The 14,170-nt window shown below is 45.4% G+C and overlaps 1 protein-coding gene across 1 annotated transcript in view; it reads right to left on the bottom strand.

Moving 5' to 3' along the window:
• The window catches only part of Pkd1l1 (polycystic kidney disease 1 like 1), a 149,014-nt gene that overhangs the window by 16,781 nt on the left and 118,063 nt on the right, over window positions 1-14,170 (bottom strand). The window contains exons 43-48 of the mRNA XM_017314870.1: window positions 13,784-13,867; window positions 13,087-13,235; window positions 11,867-12,101; window positions 7,179-7,283; window positions 6,442-6,582; window positions 2,065-2,190 (exon numbers count right to left, since the gene is read on the bottom strand). Of these exons, the coding sequence (XP_017170359.1) occupies window positions 2,065-2,190; window positions 6,442-6,582; window positions 7,179-7,283; window positions 11,867-12,101; window positions 13,087-13,235; window positions 13,784-13,867 (840 nt within the window). The remainder of the gene's footprint in view (window positions 1-2,064; window positions 2,191-6,441; window positions 6,583-7,178; window positions 7,284-11,866; window positions 12,102-13,086; window positions 13,236-13,783; window positions 13,868-14,170) is intronic.

The raw sequence follows: 14,170 nt of genomic DNA on the forward strand, positions 1-14,170 counted from the left end.
CCCACTCATCTACGGATGAGAAAATCATTTGATCACCTCAGTTAAGCGTTGCCTTATTTAACTTAATCAATAGGGGGGAGAGAGATTGGAGACGTACTATTGAAAGGGCAAGCCCTTCACTGCCTCCCACCCAAATAAAAAAGCCAATTGGCCTTGTAACAAGAGCCGGTCGAACTCCTTCTCCCTGTTTCCCACCTATCATCCAAAAAAGCGGAGAAATATCAACTTAGTGTTATTATAGTGTATTTCATATTTGTTCAGTCAAACTTAGCCAGAGTTCCAATGCCCTACTTAAAATTCAACTAGAAAGTTACCTACCAAGTACTAATTAGCATTATAAAGTCAGAGCCTACAGCTCCAGGCTTTTCAGTTAGTTGTTCACTAAGATAAGAAAGGACAGTCTTAGCCTTATACAGTTTACCATAAGAAAAGTTAAGGAATCCCATGAAAGCAAGTTTTTTCTTTAGCCCTAGATTCCAGGCAGAACTATTGAGCATAGATAATTTTTCCCCCCTCAGGCCAGCTTTTTCTTTTTTAAATTTTGTTAATAAAAGGGAGGAGATGTAGTCTCCCCTCCCCTAGCCTGAAACCTGCTTGCTCAGGGGTGGAGCTTCCTGCTCATTCGTTCTGCCACGCCCACTGCTGGAACCTGCGGAGCCACACACGTGCACCTTTCTACTGGACCAGAGATTATTCGGCGGAAATCGGGTCCCCTCCCCCTTCCTTCATAACTAGTGTCGCAACAATAAAATTTGAGCCTTGATCAGAGTAACTGTCTTGGCTACATTCTTTTCTCTCGCCACCTAGCCCCTCTTCTCTTCCAGGTTTCCAAAATGCCTTTCCAGGCTAGAACCCAGGTTGTGGTCTGCTGGCCGGACACAACAGTAAGCCACCCTCCTAGACACACATAAGCCATTAGTTTGCTGGCAGGTGTATTAACTGGCCTCTGGTGGCATCTGTGAGTTGAGTAGGAGCCGCCTGGGTTGACATGTAGCTTAGATGCTGAGGTCTACTCTTTCTGCTCTCATTTGCTGACCTGCTCCTCTAAGTACAGGCCCAGCAAGGTCTGGGGTCTATATTCTGTGGAGCAGGAGACTTGTACTCGGGCCCTTGTGGGCCTCTGTGAGCCTTGGGCCTCGAGAACATGAGTCTCCTCACAGTAGCCAACTGACCAAGTGATTCTCTCAGATTTGATGTCAGTGCCATTTGCTGCAGTGGTGGGAACCTGTGCTGTGCTAGGCCTATGGGTCTAGAGCCAACTCCTTTCCAACTGGGGCATGCTTAGAAGGACTAGCAGCCAGGTACCTCATCAGAGCCCTAAGCCATACTCTGTGCCTGATTTGGGCCTTCACTCTCCAGTAAAAACTTTTGGTCTATCTCTGGATGGAAATCAGGCATTCCCAAGCATGCATTCAAACAGGTATACCCAAACTCATGCATATATGCAGCACCATATACCCATGGTGCCACTTTTGTCCTGAGTGGCGTTTACTTCTGTGTTCTATAGATGCTGTATGTTTCCTCAAGTGAGGTAAATAATACAAAATGTATTCTAGCACGTGACTGGAGAAGTCTGTGTGAAAGACTTGGGTGACACGTGGATATAGAAGCAGCATGTGGCTATCAAGGCACCTAAAAATTACAGTCCCAAGGCAAGTCCCATCTCCTCTCACAGCTCCTTGCTCCATCTTCTAATAAAACCACCATTCCTGACCGCAGCCTGTTGTGATCATGGAGCATGTTCACATACAAAAGGCCCTCCACACTATCCCTGGCACTTACAGAGAGATCTGTAGGTGGTAATGACCACAGGAAATAACTATAATATTCTGTGAGAAAGCAAAACACAGAGCCAGTGTTTAGTAAACCATGGCTACTGCTGCTGTCACAGAGGTAATTTATTATACTGACATCCCTTATCTAAACCCCACTGTAATCAATTCGGAGGCTAGAATTGGCAATGGTGTGTGACCCTTTGGAGTTTGCCATCCCTTACCTGACCAGAGTGAGCCAATGTATTGGTTGACTAGGAAAAAGCACTGGAGAAGGGGGCAAGATTCTTACCAAGACTCTGAAGAGAGGAAAACAGGTCACTGCTGAGAAGGGTGTCATGGTGCTTAGAGAGCTGAGAAGATGAACATATTTCAACATCCAGAGGAACAAGAGGATTCCTTGGAGGCATCGCGCCCTCTGAGGGAAGAACACAGCAGTTCAGTGAATCCTGCCAATGATCTTAGGAGGCGGAGACACGGGCACACACCTGTGAGCCGTGCTGAAACACGGGCTCGTTTAAGGAATTGTTCAGACCACAGGTATCCCAGGGACACCAAGTGACAGTGTCTGCAGAGGAGAACAAGTCAGAAACAGGTTTCAGAATACATAAGATGTCTTCAGGAGGGCAGGTTGGTTGAGATAGGCAGAACAGGTCTGGCTGTTTCCCCTCTGAGGCCCAGCACATTGTGCTGTCAGGGCAGGGCCATGGCAGCAGTGACAGGTTGTACTCTTTCTGTCAGACGTTAGCAGTGCTTTCCTTGAAGATATAACTAGAAGGGCTCCCACATTATAGCTCTGGAGTCTCTGGCGCAGATAAACAAAGTGGCAGGACGAAAGATGCATAGCAGAATGCCCAGGGGCACACTCCAGAGCTGAGGTCCAACACAGGTACTCACAACCCCCGGGGTCCCTCGGAAGCTGGCAACTAATGCTGAGAGAAATGCTTTCTCTAAGGAGGCCTGACCTCCTCTCCCCAGCAGAAAGAAAGAAGTGAACGCCAAGTGCTTGAGTAAGCTAGAAAGTGACCAAGAGAGCAAAGGACCAAGGTTTCAGTGTGTCTGTAAGAACTGAGACGTGGGGGGAAGTTGTGAGAGGCTAGCACACCTGTGGTCCCTATGAATCAGTAAGATGGGGGAGGACACAACAGGCATGATTGACACCATAGCCAGTCCTGGAGAGGAGATACAATGTGAGACTAGGTAGAACTACATTTTCTGGTGGCGGTGACTTAACAGGTGAAATTAAGCAAGGAGATTTATGCATTTTATTTAGACCAACATATATAAAAAATAGTATGTGCATTCAGCGCAAGTAGAGATGTTTACAGATTGAATTTATTAAATTCAACAAGTATTTTATATTTATAGCACATCTCAATTTGAGCTGACCATACTTCTTTCTCTATACTCTTAGGAGGTAAGTGACCATGACATTGGAGAGCACACCTATGACCTCCCTAGGGACTCCTTTCTTGTCTATATCTGATTGGTAGGCTACCAGAAATCCTTCTTAACTGTTTTCATTATCATATTTATTTATAGGATACATATCATGTGCCTAGAGGGATATGCATATATCTTCTTCTTCTCTCTTATCCTAGAAAACACCTTAAATTTTACAACATGTATTTCAAACTTGAGAAAGCTTGTTACACTTGTACAGTTAAATAAGAGCTGAGGCTGAGGCTGTAGGCTTCAGCTACAAGCTCATCTGGTCTAAGACAGTGACAGGCCTCTCAGCCATCACAGCTTACTACTCAGGTACCTGGCTATAAGGTCAGAGGCTGTTACCAGTGCTGTTTCTGAGTGGACTGTGATGCTCGCTCTCTTGGAGCATGAGTGGGGTCATTTGTGGTATACATGGGTCACCATGACCTGTTTTACTAGATAGTATGTTACTTGATGGATAGATGTCTCTGTGAAATATGCTTGGCATACCTGTGGTCACTTCAAGACAACAAGATGAAGCTATGCTTGGGAAAAACAGAGATGATTGAGACTGTAGTCAGCACTGGCAAGGCGAAATACAATGTGAGCTCTGGGCAGAACTGTAAATTTAATGATAGCTGCAATTTAGTTGGCAAAAATAAGCAGGGAAATTTACTTTGTGTTTTATTTAGACCAATATATGTAAAATAATATATTCAGCAGAAAATAGAAATTTGCATACCAAACTTAGCCTCATGGAGTGTTAGAGGTACCCAGCTTTGACCAGTTTGAGCTGTACCACAGGCACTGTGTGTGAAAAGAATAATTGGTTTTCTAGTGGTTGGGACAAATGATGCAGGACCAGAGAGTGTCAGGCAGGACAAAGCTTTACCAGGACAGCTCTACTCAAGAGCTAAGTGAAGGCCCAGAAATTGGTACCTGGCTGTAATAGAATCCCTAGGGAAGAGGAAGTCATCCCAGGCAAGATTCTGGCAGCAGCAAACATGATGAGAAAGATAGCACACTATGAAGAAGGAAGGCTAAGAAAGGTGAACCCATTTCAGAGACCCAGTGCTCACTAAGAGTGTGCTGACAGATTCCCATGTCTCCTCACTACATGCCTAGAAGAGCTGCTCTGCCCACCTCAGTGAGAAGAGCATCCTATAGAGAGTTTCAGGAAAGCCAGCCCAGTGGGCTTTCAACACAGGCAAGGAAACTCTAGGCTCTAATGGCATCAGAATCCAGAGAATGTATAGCTGTGGTCGAAGGGCAGAGTAGACAGTGAGCTGAAGCTCCCTGGCAGAAAAGAAATGCAGATGACTATAGACACACAGGAAAGGTAGACCAGAACGCCTACCAGTGATGAGACAGTAAGGCCCCATGCTGATGCTGGGGAACAGTAGGGAACAAACTGGTAAACTTCCTTCCTAGTGCTTCTGGTCTTTTGGTGTATGAGAGAGAACCAAGTAATAGTGTAGCACACACATCTCAGTAGATGCAAAGTCCTTGTAAGAGGGCCCTAGGGTGGCTGAGAACAAAACATCCCAAGACAAAGAGAAGCCATTTGGAACAGTGTGAGCTCTGATCCTGTCTGTCTAAAAACAGCGAGTCTTCAAACACCAAAGCCTATGGAGCCCCAGGAAGCTACTCTCAAGGTTCTCCCAGCTGTGAATAATGTCTCTCCACACAGACTAAATTCTAGTTCTTTGGGGCAGCTTTGCTGAGCCTTGGAAGATGGGCTTACTATGACTTCTAGCCTTCCATTGCCCCAGCCTCCTGCCTCTGTAGGAAAAAAAGGATGCGTGTCTTGATTTTTGTGATTGCCACACTAGATTCCTACAAGTTGTGGAAATTACAATCTAAGATGTAGAAGTGTCTGGAATCCTTCTGCTCCTGGTGCTCAACACAGGATGGCCTTTGCTGCTCTCTGTGCATGGATCAACAATGTGCACAATGAATGTGTTTCACAGTACCATGGAGGCAAGGACCCGGCTCAGTAAGGGAGTGCCAGCTGCTCATGATGTGAAGATATCTACCTGGTTTGTGCCTAGCCTTGCCACTCATGGGTGCCTATGGAGCTCAACACCCCTGAGTAGGAAGTATAGCCTCAGGGCTTCCCTTATGCAAGTGCTCCGTTCCTTGGCTGGGGTGGGAGGGGCAGGGCTGACTCATGAAGTCACAGTTCTAGTGACAACTACAATGGGGAGAGGATAGTTATTTTTGTCTTTCAGGAAGAATCTGCTTAGAACACTCAAAGCACATCTTCCCCCAAGACTGAAGAGTCTCTGATGTCTCCATAGCTTGGCCACTCTGGCTACAGAAAGGTCCTTCCACTCTCTGGGCCTTTAGTTTCCCCAGCTGCAGTGGTTACGTTAGGAACAGTCTTGTGTTTCTGCCCCAAGGTTTGCCCAGATTATAGAGGGTGGGAAGGCAGAGGAGAAGATGGGTAGGAGTTGATATGACCTCTGAGGAGACAGGAACAAGAGTGGTACCACTTATCCAGGAAAGGAAGGGTGGAGCTGTGGTAGAGGAAGACCACCAGCCTTGTGCCCTCTAAGGCTCCCCACACAACAGAAAGGAGAACTGGGTCCAGGGTGCTTCATACAAGTAGGCAGAGTGAAGTTAAAGAGAGGAGGTAGAGCTGGGAACACTGTAGTTAGAGGGGAACAAGTCCCCCTTCTTTTTGGGTTGTTCCAGGAGCAGCTTGCCCAGGGTGTAAGGGTACTCTAGGTATGGAATGGCTCTGGGTCACTGACAGATCTCAAGGTATGTAGAAAAGAAGCTTAGAGAATCTGTGGGGTAGAGATACAGGGTCTTAGAGAGGGTATTTCTCCCTTTCATGACCCCTGTTTCTTTCCCTGAGTCTCATGGTGATCACTTATTGGAAACATCTCTGTCTAAGACCATCACCAGCTAGAAAGAGAGGACACATGATGTGTCTATGCATCATGTTAGTGCCAGCCTCCTTACTGTAATTGATGTTGGCTGACACCTGCTTCCTCACGCTGCTGTAAGTCCATGAGTTCTACTTCACACAGCAGGCATGGAGGCCCAACGAGTGGTCATGTGGGATGGTCTTCAAATCTCACTACTCTCAGTACCACTGTCTGTGAGCATACAGCAAAATTCTACAGAACACATTCATCACCTTGATCCCTCTTGTCCTTGTGTGACAGATGCCATAGAACAATAACAGCTGTGGCCTCTTTCTGGGTAGCCCTGAGTCTCCTATTGTATGTACCTGATGCCATGACACCATCAGGCCGATGTCCACAAGCCTCTGATAAAGTCCTTTGTGGAACTGGTCGGTGATGTTCACAGCAAGAGTAGTGAGGTGACCAGAGGCTGCATAGTAGGCTATTGCTACTCCAACCATAGAGAGCTGCAAGACGAGAAGAAAGGTCCTTCAGTTGGCCAAGGGAAGCCTCAGCATCCCTGACACTCTGGTGACAAGTTGACTGTCAAACATGAAGTTGGTGGTTGAGGAGACGACTCATTTGGTAAAGGGTAATCACATGCCTGTAATCTTCATGTGGGGGAGACTGAGGCACGTCACTTCCTGGGCTCACCAGTCAGCTAGCCTATTCTACTCAGTGATTCCCACACCAGGGAGAGAAGATGTCTTACAAAACAAAACGATGAATACTCTCTGAGAAACAACACCCAGGGTTGTCCCCTGGCCTCCTTGTATTTATGCACCAAAACACATGTGAACACACACACACACACACACACACACACACACACACACATACACACGCACGCACGCACGCACGCACCACCACCACCACCACCACCAGTTGTCAGGGAAACCTGATTTCAAACGCTATTCTGCCTCTGCACTACAGTGGAGTAACCACAGTGACATTGGAAGGAGTTAGTATTTATAAGATTTCCCGATAAAAGTACTTTTCCTTTCAGATAGAAATACTTTAGCGTCATTGTTCTCCATAATGAAGACTACATTGGAGAGGTTACCTCCAGCCAGTGTCTTGGTTTTCTCCAGTAGCTGAGGATGCCCTTGGTTGTCATCCCCCAGAGCTGGAAACAGAGGTGGATCACGTTGAGTACCAGGAACAGCAGCTGAGAGGGGACAGAAATAAGTGAGACAATAGAAGGTTCAGCTGGGTTGTTTGCTCAAGGTCTAAATTTCTGGCTGGTGCCTTTGCCCAGCCAGTAGACATAGTGCAAGCCTCTCTCTGTCTCAGCAGCATTTGATGTCAAACTAGCCCTGCAGTAGACATCTAGGCAGCTTAGTCTCACTTCACCCTAAGCTCTCTCAGAGACCCAATTCCATGCAAAATATCAAGGCCTGCTATTGACCCTACAGGCCCAGTAATAAGGCATTTGGGCATCCACTGACACTACCAGCTTACCATGCCTGCCTTGTCCATTCTCTATGTCTTTGGGAGCTGTGTGCATTAGGCCTTGTAGGTCCACCCTTAACAAACTGTAAACATAATGAGAACCAAGTTGGCTTTGAGTACTAAGGGAGGGTGTGAAAGAGTGGTATTGTACCACGTCATACCAGAGACTGCCTCTCTGTTACAGTGGGGACCACAGTGAATTAGCAAGTATTTATAAAACTTCCTGAAAAAAGTCTTTCCCTTTCAAATAGAAATACTTTAGTGTTATTTTTCTCCATACAGAAGACTACAGCAGAGAAGTTACCTCCAGTTAGTTTTTCTGTTTTCTCTATAGTGTAGAGCCAAAGAAAAGAGCAGGGAACTGACCTGGTCTTTGAAACTCTTGACATTTATCCAACATGACTTCATTATTTGGTGTGACTCCTGATATTTTAAGATAGTGCACTAGAATACTATTTAGCTTGTTTTTTTGACTGTTATTTATTTACTTACTTATGGTGCTTAAGGCATGAGCCTCTCTTATCTCAAACTCTTATCAGTGTCCACACCTCTGCTTTATACTTATCCTCCATTCTAGTCTCTAACAGTCCCTAGACTTCTTTCCCTTCCTGAAGCCAAGCAGATTTGACTTGTCCAACCAGCAGGTCACATTTCCTTCCTTCTGAAAGGAACATGAAATGAGAAGATACAAACCCAGTGGCATACAGTGGAGGGTGGCTGCTGAGGCTTTTGATGGTTCAATGAAGATGTGAACTGCTGGTACCTAGTACTGTGGACTACAGGGGCTGGTATCCTCAAATTAATATTTGGTATCCCAAGCCCCATGGTTTCTGTATTTGTAGGCATGCCTCGATGGAAAGGCTAAATGCAGGCATGGGGATGCTTCTGCTTCTGAAATATTGGGGTTTATATACGTACTGAAGCCGAAAGCACACATACTTTCTCTTTGTTCACAGGCACAGAAAAGGAGCCAGGCTGTGTGACACAATAAGTCAATGACAGAGAGAAAGTGGGTTTCCACCATCCAGGGAGTGAGTTTTCACTACAGCCCAGCTCTCCTGGCACCTTGATCTTAGGCTTGTAGCTACTGGGTCTTTGGAAACCGATGCCTGTTATTTAAGCCAACCAGCCATTGAACACTATGTGATCCTGTTTGCCTGAGGGATATGTGGCTGTTCCCTGGTGGCTGCTTGAAATTTCAATAATACCAAACTCTATTAATACTCCAACTTTATTATAAAATACATAGCCAGTGGTGGTAAAGCTTAATTTCTACATCTGGCATAGTAACTGAATAACAGTACTAATCAATAATAAAATAGAGCAGTTATAACAATATACTGTAATTACACCACAATACACTATTAGGTTGTTTAAGATGTAGGCATTATTTACTTCTGGAACATTCTGTTTCATATTTTCAGATCATGGTTGACTATAGAAAGTTAAATGTTCAGACCTCTGTGCACCTTCCCTGCCGGAGGAGAATCAGCCTCCAGGGAGGGCTTGGACCCTGGGACTCAGGTGAGATTGCCATCTTGTATCCTGGGTCTCTCAGAGACCAGTCTGTGCAGGAGAGCGCGTGGACTGCAGAAGCAACAGAGCTTCTTGGACAGGGTCCCTTTGGGCCTTCATCCTCAGCCAGGAGGCAGAGCTGAGACCCAGACTTCTGTTCACCTTCCCTGCCAGAGGAGAGCTTGCCTGCAGAGAGTGCTTTGACCACTGGGATTGAGGAGAGAGTTGGACTCTCAGGAGTGCTGACAGAGGCTAACAGAATCACAGGAGGAACAAGCTCCAGCCAGAGACAGCTAGAATATCTAACACCAGAGATTACCAGATGGTGAAAGGCAAATGTAATAATCTTACTAACAGAAACCAAGACCACTCAGCATCATCAGAACCCAGTACTCCCACCACAGCAAGTCCTGGATATCCCAACACACCTGAAAAGCAAGATTCAGATTTAAAATCATATCTTATCATGCTGATAGAGGATTTTAAGAAGGGCATTAATAACTCACTTAAAGAAATACAGGACAACACTGCTAAACAGGTAGAAGTCCTTAAAGAGGAAGCACAAAAATCCCTTAAAGAATTACAGGAAAACACAACTAAATAGGTGATGGAATTGAACAAAACCATCCAAGATCTAAAAATGGAAGTAGAAACAATAAAGAAAACCCAAGGGGAGACAACTCTGGAGATAGAAATCAGGAACCATAGATGTGAGCATCACAAGCACAATACCAGAGATGGAAGAGAGAATCTCAGGTGCAGAAGATTCCATAGAAAACACAGACACAACAATCAAAGAAAATGCAAAATGCAAAAAGATCCTAACTCAAAACATCCAGGAAATCCAGGACACAATGAGAAGACCAAACCTAAGGATAACAGGTATAGATGAGAATGAAGATTTTCAACTCAAAGGGTCAGTAAATATCTTCAACAAAATTATAGAAGAAAACTTTCCTAACCTAAATAAAGAGATGCCCATGAACATACAAGAAGCCTACAGAACTCCAAATAGACTGGACCAGAAAAGAAATCCCCCCAACACATAATAATCAGAACAAAAATGAATTAAATATAGAATATTAAAAGCAGTAAGGGAAAAAGGTCAAGTAACATATAAAGGCAAACCTATTAGAATTACATCAGACTTCTCACCAGAGACTATGAAAGCCAGAAGATCCTGGACAGATGTTATACAGACACTAAAAGAACAGAAATGCCAGCCCAGGCTACTATACCCAGCAAAACTCTCAATTACCATAGATGGAGAAACCAAAGTATTCCATGATAAAACCAAATTCACACAATATCTTTGCACAAATTCAGCCCTTCAAAGGATAATAAAGGGAAAACTCCAACACAAGGAGGGAAATTATGCTCTAGAAAAAGCAAGAAAGTAATCCTTCAACAAACCTAAAAGAAGATACCTGCAAGAACAGAATCCCAACTCTAACAACAAAAATAACAGGAGGCAACAATTTCTTTTCCTGAATATCTCTTAATATCAATGGACTCAATTCCCCCAATAAAAAGACATAGACTAACAGACTGGCTACGTAAACAGTACCCAACATTTTGCTGCATACAGGAAACCCAGCTCAGGGACAAAGACAGACACTACCTCAGAATAAAAGGCTGGAAAACAATTTTCCAAACAAATGGTCTGAAGAAACAAGCTGGAGTAGCCATTCTAATATCGAATAAAATTGAATTCCAACACAAAGTTATCAAGAAAGACAAGGAGGGGCACTTCATACTCATCAAAGGTAAAATCTTCCAAGATGAACTCTCAGTTCTGAATATCTATGCTCTAACTGCAAGGGCATCCACATTCGTTAAAGAAACTGTAGTAAAGCTCAAAGTACACATTGCACCTCACACAATAATAGTGGGAGACCTCAACACCTCACTCTCATCAATGGACAGATCCTGGAAACAGAAACTAAACAAAGACACAATGAAATTAACAGAAGTTATGATGCCAGCAAGATGTTGCTGACAAGACCCTGAAATAGCTATCTCTTATGAGGTTATGCCAGTACCTGGCAAATACAGAAGTGGATGCTCACAGTCATCTATTGGATGGAACATAGGGCCCCCAAAGAAGGAGTTAGAGAAAGTACCCCAGGAGTTAAAGAGGTCTACAACCTTATAGGAGGAACAACAATATGAACTAACCAGTACCCCCCACCCCCCAGAGCTTGTATCTCTAGTTGCATATGTAGCAGAGGATGGCCTAGTTGGCCATCAATATGAAGAGAGGCCCTTAGTCTTGGGAAGATTATATGGCCTAGTACAGGGGAATACCAGGAAGCAGGAGTGGGTCGGTTGGGGAGCAGGGCAGGGGGAGGGTATAGAGGACTTTTGGAGAGGAAACTAGAAAAGGGGATAGCATTTGAAATGTAAATGAAGAAAATAGCTAATAAAAAATAATGCGGTAAGTGAGTAAAAAATAAATAGAAAGAAAGAAACAAAGTTAAATGTTGGATAGTGAGGGGTTGACAGTATTTTGTTATGGTGGCTGAGGCTAAGACTCCACAATGAATTTAGTACATTGTGGTGGTTGAGCATTTGAGCGCAATTTGTATGTATCTTCCCACTGGGGATCTTCCTTATCTCCAGCTCCAACATTGCTCTCTATGATTCATGCCTCATAAAAGCGGCAAAAGAATTGTGGGGGTGAGCCAATGAAAAGACCCTAGTCTCATAGTGTGGAGGTATTTAGGTCAGGTGAAGCCGGGGTTCCCTGTGTCCATCCAGGAGCCCCAGGGCAGGTGAACTTACCTCAGAAAGCATAAGAAGGTACTTTAGGGCTGAGTCACTGTAGAAGATGCGGAAGGACTCTACCAGGAATGAGGGGACAAGACCTCCTGAGGGGAGACATTCTGTGCCCAGGATCACGCTTGTGAAGAGTTGTGTTGGAGGGTTGTAGAGAGTGAAGTGCACAGACATGGCCCTTGTGCTGTGGTCGATCCACTTGCTAGCCCTGAGGGCAGTCAGAGCTGCATGGGCTTCATGTCTGGAAAGCATCCCAGGTTCAGAGAGAGGGCAGGGAACAAGGCATGGGAGTCCCAGTGAAAACCCCATCTGTGTCACCATGTCCAAAACACCCGATTAGCCTTCATGGGGACAGATGACCCTTATCTTCTGATTTGCACAGGCAGTCCTCCTATGTGTCAGGAGCCCACTACCCCTCTTTCCCTCCTCTTCCCTTCCCTGCACCAGCAAGGATATAATTCCAGCCAACAGTTGGCTTCTACCCTTCACCTATGCCCTGTGAGGAAGAGATACCCAACACACCTTCCCAAAGGCACACAGTGGACTTTAAGGATAGAAAGAAACCACATTTTACTATATTCATAAATTTTAGTATATTCATATATATTATTCATATTTAGTAGCAAATCATGCTACTAAATTTTTAAGTTCTCTGGGCACACTACTATAACTCTCAGGTTGATTCCTATGCAAAGCCCCATTCTATGAGGAAGGCTGTACCATGAATGGGGCCTAGGTATGGTGTGGAATTGCCAGGGTACCTGACTACAGGCTGGGCTACAGGAAGCATAGTATATACATGCTGTATCTATACACACAGGAAGCATAGTATATACACGCTATAACTACACATACAGGAAGATCCACTCCTCATTTGCTTACTGCAGCTCCAGGCAGCTTCTGTGTTCCTCTAGGAGTTAGGGGAGGGACTGGTGAGGACATGTGAGCACCCTGCTTGGCACACAGCAAGCAAAGGGGAAAGATTCACTTGACCCCATGACTGCAGGCTCTGGCAGTCACTTTTGAAGAATGTTCCATTTTGTTCTCCTCTATGCATGTGGGTCTGAACACCGAGTCTGAGTTCTTCCACACCATTGCTCGAACCAGGAGCACTGCTCCATCCTTAGCAATGCTGGCCCTTTTCGACTTGGCCTGGAAGCTGAGCCTGCAGAAGGGCTCACCTGGCAGCATGGGCCTGGGAGCCACACTTACGGATGCTCACTGACCTTGTTTTTCCTAGGCTATGCATGTAGCTCTCTTTCTTCACGCCACAGGTCTCAGGGCCGCCAGGGGACACATTTTGGTTCTCAAGGTCAAGGTCATTGCTGTGCATAGGAAGTACATCTTCCACAAGCTCTGAGAATGGTCTGGGAGGCTGGAGCACAAACGTCAATCAAGTAACCTATCAAGCCCTGCCCCCAAGTTGTCTGTATTGTGGGGCTCCCTAGCTCTGTCCACACATAGGTTCAATCCGATGATGTGATTAGGGACCCTGCTACTCTCAAGAACCATTCTGTAGCCTACTTATGATATTTTGGGTTCTATCTTAAACTGGAAGGATCTAGGCTATGCCTTCTGAAGGCTGAAGCTGAGGAGTTGGGTAGGTGGGGCTGGACAGTCTACAGAACATTGCACTAAGCACTGTGGAATAATGCTGGCTCGGGGCACCCTACCCCATCAGAAAAGAATAAAAGAATATCCCAGTATTCATATTTCCAGAAGAAAGAGCCTTCTTTTGCTTAGAATACCAATTCTAGAAGTGAAGAGAACAGTTCTGGGGCCGAATGCAGAGGGTGCAGGAGGTGGTCAGACTAGGCAGAAGGAAGGTAGGCCCTGGCATCTGGCAACCCCACACCACATCCCAGTTGTCTGAGGAGCTTAACTGATCTGCTGGGCCGTCACTGAGTCTCCCAGGGTGCATACCGTGCATGCAGTGCCAGCAGAAATCTTCAGCAGTTTGACCACCGGGGGGCCTATTAGGTGGCATTGCCCTCCAAGAGCTCCAGGCTGAAAGAGGCAACGTGTGACAGCTATGAACTTCAATTGGCCCCTGCAAAGCATGACTGACAAGGCTGAGGATGCACAGGTCCCTGCATCCGTGGAATCAGAGGTCCATCCCCCTTTTATCACTGAGGATGCAACCAGCACTCCCTCCCCAGCCTCCTCTTTGGAGAAGGAAATCATTCAGACGCCTCCCCATGAAGTTCACCTCATATGAATGACCCAGGTGCCTCCACAACTCATTGAATACAACAAAAGGAGACAAACTGGGACAAAGTGTTTCAGGAATAGAAGACAAAGATTGTATAT

Source organism: Mus musculus, chromosome 11, assembly GCF_000001635.26.
Source record: "Mus musculus strain C57BL/6J chromosome 11, GRCm38.p6 C57BL/6J".
NCBI lineage: Eukaryota > Metazoa > Chordata > Mammalia > Rodentia > Muridae > Mus > Mus musculus.